The sequence below is a fragment of the Pseudonaja textilis genome, chromosome Z, assembly GCF_049901715.1.
Source record: "Pseudonaja textilis isolate UNSWEBS1 chromosome Z, rPseTex1.2, whole genome shotgun sequence".
Lineage (NCBI taxonomy): Eukaryota > Metazoa > Chordata > Lepidosauria > Squamata > Elapidae > Pseudonaja > Pseudonaja textilis.
In genome coordinates, this window is record NC_142008.1 from 131,163,109 (window position 1) to 131,171,599 (window position 8,491).

The window sequence follows — 8,491 nt, forward strand, 5'->3', positions numbered from 1 at the left end:
GGTCTTTTCAGCCATCACTGCAGCCATCAGTGCTTAACCCCTCACCAGAATCTACCTACCTTTGGGGACTCGGGAGGCTTCAAGTCTGAGGGGCTTGATAGAAACTGTGGAGATACACGAACTGGTGGAGGCTTCGGCCTGTTTATTGAGGGAGAAAAAAGAAAAAGATCTTAATTTTCTCCTGTCTGCCTTGGTCTGTTTAAATGTTTTGTAAAGTCTAGATCAGTCAGTGCCATTTCTTACACCTTCCACTCTACGATAAAACAACAACAATCTCTTTATTCAGGGTAGAGTTGGGTGACTGAATAGAGCTGAGCGTTTATTGGCTGATGTCTTTCCTGAAGCCTGTGTGAAGTTTGCAGCAGATATTTTCTCTTTGTGCCCTCGAATGCAGGTAGTTAAACTATTCTAATCGATATATATATATAAAAGTGAAATTCCACTCAGGCATCATCACAAAATCTCCAGAACCAGAAAGCCTACAAACTTGAAATTTAGCACATGTTCTGCTTGGCTTCTAGGTGCTCACTAAGAAAGGATTTTTCGAAATGACCATCAGAGCATTAATATTTTGTATATTATGATTAACACGCTCTGATGCTAAGAAGTTCTACTTACTCCCCCTCCCCACCTGAAAAGAAATATGTTCCAAATGCAAAACACAACCAGAGGAGAGGAGTTTCAGTTTCAGAACACCAAGCAGCTTTAGTACAGAACAGTTGAGCTAAGCCACCCTCAGGCTCCTTGCTGTCTCCTTGTTCACACAGCAAATACTGCTTCATTTTCCAAACAGCCCTCAACTCTCTTACACACTGACAGGACACTAGCCAGATGAATACCGGTGGATGCTGATTGGCAGAGGCACAATTTTTCCCCTTATTTCCCTCCCCAAAAACTAAGCCTGATCACATAGTTTCGTAGCAAAACAAGGGTATAGAGCTAGTTACCAATGTAATTAAAATAGGCACACATTATTCCTTGCCCCCACAAAAAAGAACATTATTAAAGGGGCACTAATATATGTCTTCAGAGACATATATTAGTGCCCCTTTAATAATCATTCGGGTCATGGTTGTTCCAAAAATGCTTTTTTACAAAAGGCTACTGGACTAGGGTTTTTTTTTCCCTTAGAAAACTGCTGGCTTCTCATCCACGAAGCTTCTTCAGTTCTGACTTGTGGGGAATGGAAGGATTTGTATTTTTTGCAGTCATCCGCAAAATGCAGGGTGTTAACAACCAAATGCCTGCAAAGAATATAAATCTTTTCATTTCCCACCAATCAGTTTGAACTGAAGAAGCGTCTTGGATGAGAAGCAAAATGAGTTCTAAGGAAAACAAAGAAAGTCAAGTTGCCTTTTGGAAAAAAAAAAAAAACCACCCTTGGGGCACCAATATAATACCCTGAATAAAAGCAGAGAGATGAACAGTTTATTGCTGTTGTTAATGGCCTGGGGGAGTTATTTATCCTTTTAAAAGGCAACAGACAGCAAATACTAGCCAGATTTGAATTAAATACAGTAAACCTATCACCAAATAGGGCTTTCTCTGCAGTGCTCTGCATGATTTCTGAAGGTAGTTAAAGGACTCAGTGGTAATCTATCTCTATCCAGTCTTTTGGGAACAACTAGTTGTCATAGCTGTGAGGAGGTAAATGTCACTGCGCGCATGTACACACATACACAGAGAGAGGGGGGGGAGGGAGAGAGCACTAACTAATCTTGAATATGTGCAAATTGTGGCAGAGTTCACAACTGCCTTTACTTTAATATGCTAATTCTGGACAACTATAGAGGTCTATCCTTCCATTGCAAATGGCTAACAAGAGTAGTGGTTTGGCTCCTGTGGTATCTGGATAACTAGGACATCCTGCAACTCGCCATCATCTCAGAATTCATACAGCCATTGTAGAATTTCAAATTATTGGTTTACATCCTAATTTGTTATAGGCAGTCTTCAACTTACAACCATAATTGAGCCTACCGATTTCGGTCATAAGTCATGATGGTCATCACATGACTAACCTGATTTCACAACCATTGTTCACTAGGGGGGTATTTTTGCTGGAAACCAGAAATAAATGAAGGGTTTTGGCAAAACCATTGTAAAAGTCCTGTTGACCATATGATGCTGAGAACAGCCATAAATTGAGGCCAGTTGCTGAGCACCAAAATGTGTTCACATGACTGTCAGGGTATCTGTGAAGTGATAGGAACTTTTGGTCATAAGTATCTTGGGGAGGGTGTCTGTCATAATTTTGAATGGTTTCTAAGTGAATGATTATAAGTTGATCATTACTCAGTAACACACGATGAAGTCAAACTTGTCGAATTGCAACAAGATCATGAACAAAAATGTATTTCTTTGACAATAAGAGACTCTACTCAGTTTAAGGACTCTCTAAAACACGGGTGTCAAACTCACTGCATCACGTTGTCGTTACGTGATGTTTTAGCACGTTTTCCCCATTTGCAGAGCTGGGGTAGGTGTGGCCTGTGCGTGACAACGCAGCCTCTGGGCCACCAGTTTGACATCCTTGCTCTAGAAGATCCCAAATTTTCCTTTCAGCTAGGTGGGACTTATCTAAAGCAAAAAAAAAAAAAAAAAAAAAAGGCTTCGGAGGATGGGGGGTGAGCATAGACACTGTCCTTGTTGGTACTTCTTAAGGAAATGGTATCTTTTCCTGAGCTGCACTTATCTCAGGAAAACACATGTTTGAATTAAGCCCAGCAAGCTTTTTTGAAATGAGCACCATCAGTGTTTTTAGACCTCAAGCAAATATTTTCCTGGGGATGCATAGCTACAGCTCAGGAAAAGATGCCACAGTCACTTAAAGGGCACTGACCTTACCTCACAACTCCTCCAGGCATATTTTCTGCTTTGGTCCTGAAATCTTGCGCAGGCACACACACACACACACACACACACACACACACACACACACACTCCTTCTCTCCCTCCTTCCAAACCTTTTATCTTCTGTGGATGAAGTACTAGTTTGTCCTGGACCAGCTGATGCTGTTTTTTGTGATCTCAGTTTTTTGTAACTTTGTACCATCTGAAAGAAATAGAAGAGGAAGTGCAACAGTGGTTTGGCTTGGAAAAAGAAAGGAAGGAGAGATGAGAAGGGCCAATGAAACACTCCCACTATTCAAAAATACCTTTGTGTGGGTCTGATTGAGAACTGAAATCTCCTTGAGCAGTGAAGATTTTTGTTCCTCCAAGCCAGCCACTGCGAAGGAAGAGAACTGTGGGTTGTTGTTTTTCAGCAGCAAGGCCTTAAACCAATCTTAACTTGGCTGTTTTCAAACATAATGCTAAATAATGCTTCGTATTTTATTTGTACAGCTCAAGTGGGAAGCAGAGCAGGAAGGATCCATTTCCTGGAAGATTAATTCTGATGATCCAGTTCCAATAATCGGAAGCCTCCCGTGTGAAAATACCCTAATGTTGTAGATTCATGCAAAGAATGCTGAGGCTGTAATCCTACATCCATTTGGGAATAAATCTCATATGAATGCAGAAAAATCTATTTCAAAGAATAAATTTATAGGATGGACAAATCTCATTTTGTAAAGCAACAGAGACTTTTGCTAGCAATGCTAAATATACAGCACTTTTTTTTTTTTCCCATGGAAGAATAATTCTTCCAAAACCATGGATTCTATATTCTGCGTAAGCTAATACGTATCGTTTGATTGCAGTGGGATCGAAATGTGAAAAATAAAATTGGGAATTGAAAAAAAATAAATAAAACTAGCTTTAATTAAAATTAGCATTAAAAAAGAAAATAACCTTCTGCGTGTTCTGGAACTAATTTTTTTGGGGGGTGGGTGGGAAGTAATGTTAATAGAATATTCTCTTTTTTAATGGCAATTCTTAAATCAGGCTGTTTTGAACAATGCCTGAAAAATACACAGACATAGTTAGGGGACCAAATATATTTCCATTAAACAAAACCTTCACACAAAGGGAGGCAGTGAAGCAGTGTGTTAACGTTTTGCCAAATACCAATAGCATTATTAAACTGTTTTCATAATAGAATATTTTATTAGATGTAAACTGAACTGTACCTTGAAAAATATGTTTATGCAGTTTATATTGTGTCTCTTGCCTTACATCCAATCTTGGCTAACAAGATAGACCAGTCTAGCTAGAGCTGTCAAAAGTGGAGATGTGCAAGGGCACAGAATTGGGCATACCTATTATGGGATGGGCATAGGAGGGACCATATGTTCCTACAAGCAAAGATGAGAGAAAAGATACTAACTGGATGCCTGCTACTTGAATTTATTTTACCTATGTTATGGAATATCTACACTCTCAAGAGACAGAGGAGGCTCATTGCAGGTTGAGCGGGAAGATGGAATGGTGGTACTTTGGTATCATACATGGATACTTGGCAAAATAACCATTCTTACCCTGATCTGCATAGCTTCGTGCTTTGTTCTCCAGGATTCGGCTCTGGCCCTCTAACTGGCTCACAGCTGTTGAATGGGCTTTACGTTCCTGATCCATCACATCCTCCAGTTCCATGAACCGCTAGGAAAGAGGATCCAAGAATAAAACGCTCCCCTTGTTATGGATTTAGCTGATCTATTTACTATCTCTCAAAGCTTTCGTCATCCCAAAGTGTTTCCTTCAGGCCGATTTCTTCTCTGCCACGTACCCTTACTACTCCAGTTCAAATGATCACCCACCACATCCAGTGCGAAATTATTGCCATTTATACATAAAGATTTATCTATCAGCCTAAGGTTGTTTCATTGGTCTAGGGACATTCTTTTGCTAATCAAGAAAAGCTTGAGCTGTCATTTTAGCAAAATAGGGGACCAACATTACTTTAAAATTGTGGGTGGCACATAAAGAGAATGAATAAATTGATCCTGTTCGTTTTTTCCACTGATCACAAAACCCAATAATAGTACTATCCTCTTTGTGTTCCTAGTAACTGTATTGCCTCTGGTACTGGATTTAATAGAAAATAGTCATCTCTCTCACACACACAAACACACAGGATTTGGGCTCCTGGTAGCTTATATGGATGCATACACACCATTTTCTTGGAATGATATGAAATCAGCATTTTGGCTTCCCAGTACAGCTTGAATATTAGTTATTGAGTAACTATATCCTTCATGAATTTGTTCTCTTTTGAAGCCACCCAATTCACCATCACATCTTGCTTATCTACACATTATTTTTCTTATCCTTTTACCATTAGGATCCATCGGATCATCCTAGGTCTAGTAATCTGTGAATTGAGAAAATCCTTATCTCCCTTTTCTACACGGAACATCATTTTATAGACTTCTGATCATTTTCTCCATATTTGCCTTTTTGTGCCTAAACTAAAAAAAAAAACTATCATTTTAATCTTTTTGATTAAAAGATCTTGTCCAAATTGACGGTGCCCTTTTTAATTATTGCCATAGATTTTTATCCCTTCTTTATTCCTTTAGAACAGAGATGGGGAAAGACAGCCTCTTTATGACTTGTGGACTTCAATTCCCAGAATTCCTGAGTCAGTATGGCTAGCATGACTTAAAAGGGCCACCGTTCTTCACTCCTGCCTAGAAGTAACTCAAGGCAACAGCACTTAAGACTAATATACTCCACAGTGCTTTATATCCCTCTCTAGATGGTTTACAGAGTCACCTTCCATCCTACATTACAGCAGCAGTTAAGTTTACTTGTGAAGGATTTTTACTCTGATACATATCACAGGTTATTAGTTCATATTAAACCCCTTGAAATAGCTTAATGAATACTCAAAAAAGAACGAAAGACAAAATATGCACATTTTAAATCAGGAATTTGGAGACATTTCCTATGAATTTTAAGGAGTCAACTGGTTTTAGATCAAAGAAGGGTTGAAATGAGAATGCTGTCGAACTAGAAACATTAAATATATCTAGAAAAATATGGACAGTTGACAAGTTGGGAGAATGAAAAATGTCAGAAAAAATATGAATAAGATGTAGGGACAGGATCACAGCGACAACTGGAATGTCCTTGAAAGAGGTCTTATTGTAGGTGAGACAATATCCAGGAGTTGAGTTTGACTCAGTGGCACTTGTAGAGCAAATTGCTCTTTGACCTGAACTATCAAACATTATTCAGAAATGTCAGCAAACGTGGCATTTCACTCATCAGTGAAAAACGACAGTATAAGACCTTGGGTCAATCTCCAGTTTGCCTTCTTTGATAAAGAGTCTGTTTATGTCTATATTGTCTTCTTTAATCACTTATTCTACTGACAATCTCTCTCATATCAAGACTGATTACTTAGCTCAGAAGCCTTCACTGTTGTTTTTTGGTCAAAAATTGCTAGGTATTGACAGAAGTCCTCTTTAGCTTTCCCAGTTAACCTGTGGCAGCATTATCCTTGAATAGGCATATCTGTCGGTCTCTCTCTAGGTCAGGATAGGCCTTGGTTTGCTATGGTTACACAAGCCTTCCTGAGAAAGCTTCATAGACGAGACAAGAAGATGAGAAAATAAAAAGTTTTTCGCGTTGTGGCTTGTCAGGCAGGAGAGCGCCCCTCCCGACTTCTAAGGCGGAGGAGGAGGAGGAGGAGGAGGAGACAATCATCCTGCCCGACAGCTCCGGCTGGCACCAGTTGGCATCTAAGCTCTCTGATCAGGAATTGCTGGACCGTCTCTCTCTCTCTCTCTCTCTCTCTCTCTCTCTCTCTCTCCTCCGGCGTTGCCAGCTGAGACTTAAACCAAGATCTGAAGATCATAAAAGTTAATCGACGCCGCCGATGGAGCGGAAGGCGATACCAACCTCGTCTGCCCGCTTGCGCTCTGCCCGTTCGCGCTCGTATTGCTCCAGGAGCCGCAGCCGGTCATCGCGCAGCCGCTCCAGAGCCTGGTCCCGGTCCCTCACCTGCCCGCAAGCCTCCTGCAGGGCCTCCAGGACGGAAACCACCTGCGGCAGCAGCCCAGAGACCGCGGTAGGGCCGTGGGCGCCCACCAACCGCTCCAGTTCCCCGTACAAACCCCCTGCCATCACGGACACCAGCTCCTCGTAGGGCGCCGGGCTGGCATCCCCATCTCCCCCAAAGATCTCCTCGGGATCATCCATGGCGAAGTGCTCTAACCACTGCACTCTCCAGCCTGGCACTGGGGAAACACGGGGTGCCTGGGCTCGTTAAGCCTCCTGCCCCGATTTCCCGGATTTCCCTAAATTAGGGGAAACACCGGAGCCTCTTCAACCCCCCCCCCCGGGGCCCCTCTAAAGCAGGCTACTTAGACGGTTGTTCCTCCTTTCTCCCCCGAGAAAGCAGGAGGTCGTAGCCTGGGACTCGGCTCCCAATTTCCCTCCAGATCCACGATAGGGTCCCCTTGCTATATAGGCAGGCACTCTATATTCTGCCCCATAGGATCCATTCCCTTGCACTCCCTGGGTTCCTCTTTCTGGAGCTGTCACCACTAGGCAAGATCGCCTCTGAGGATCCAGGGGTTCCCGCCTCCTCTCCTCCAACCGCCCCTTCGGCTCTTCCCCCGCCTCCGCTCCCCGACCCCTGGCCTGAACTTCTCATTCGCCTCCCTCCAGCGGCGGTCACTGCGATCCCAACTTCAAGTCACTTTCCAAGAAGAAAAGAGGGCGGGGCCAGAAACCCAACAAGTCTACCAGTAGCGGGTGAGGAAAGCCCTAAGGCTGGCCAATGGGGCGTCCGCCTGCGACCTGGTGGCCAATAGCGCGCTCGGAGGTGGGAGGGCCCCGGCGAAGGGCCGGCAAAAGGGGAAGAAGAGATAATATGTGAAGGTTCTGCCATCATATGATTCTTGGTCATGTGACCTGGAAAAGCTCCCTGGGTGGAGAAGGGTGGGGAATTGCCCTGTGAGTCTTTTGGCATGGGGGGAGGGGGTTTCAGGTATGGGCACCGTCTTGGATAATATTAATACTTGGTTTTCCCCGTGGTGAATAACACGAGCTTGGTTTGCAACTCCCTGTTGCTTTACAAGTAGGTTGCTCTATTATTTAAAGATTTGGCTGCGTTGCTTTTGAGCCGCCCATTTCTTTTCCCAGCACGTGCATAACTCTTCAGAACAAAGTTTCCCAACCTGGCAATTTTAAGCTGAGTTGGACTTCAACTCCCAAGATTCCGCAGCTGGGGAATTCTGGGAGTTAAAGTCCACTCAGCTTAAAATTGTCCAGGTTGCAGAACACTGGCCTAAAGTTTTTATCGGCTTGATTACACAGCATAAGTTTTTATGTTTATAATAGAACATGTTAATTTCTTTTATTTTGTTTTGAGATGGACAGTCTTTCAGGGTGCTATTTTATGTATATTGCCCAATAAGAAATTCCACTAAATTTATGAAAATGATAAGTACATATAGAACTACCCAGTTTAATTAAACAGGTACTCTTATATTTAAATTTCCTTCCACTTTTAGTTTTTGGTTGTTCTATACTCTGCCTCATCCAAGTTTAATAGCAGCTGAGGGTAAGAAGCAGAGTGTTCTTGGTGGTAGCACTGAGG

At 42.5% G+C, this 8,491-nt stretch overlaps 1 protein-coding gene across 1 annotated transcript in view; it reads right to left on the minus strand.

The window, feature by feature from the left end:
* The window catches only part of LOC113443538 (C-Jun-amino-terminal kinase-interacting protein 4-like), a 34,445-nt gene extending 26,805 nt beyond the window's left edge, over nucleotides 1-7,640 (minus strand). Inside the window, exons 1-5 of the mRNA XM_026711831.2 lie at nucleotides 6,787-7,640; nucleotides 4,419-4,539; nucleotides 3,159-3,229; nucleotides 2,967-3,055; nucleotides 60-138 (exon numbers count right to left, since the gene is read on the minus strand). Coding sequence (XP_026567616.1) covers nucleotides 60-138; nucleotides 2,967-3,055; nucleotides 3,159-3,229; nucleotides 4,419-4,539; nucleotides 6,787-7,086 — 660 coding nt within the window. The 5' untranslated portion in view covers nucleotides 7,087-7,640. The remainder of the gene's footprint in view (nucleotides 1-59; nucleotides 139-2,966; nucleotides 3,056-3,158; nucleotides 3,230-4,418; nucleotides 4,540-6,786) is intronic.
* Nucleotides 7,641-8,491: the final 851 nt, after the last annotated feature.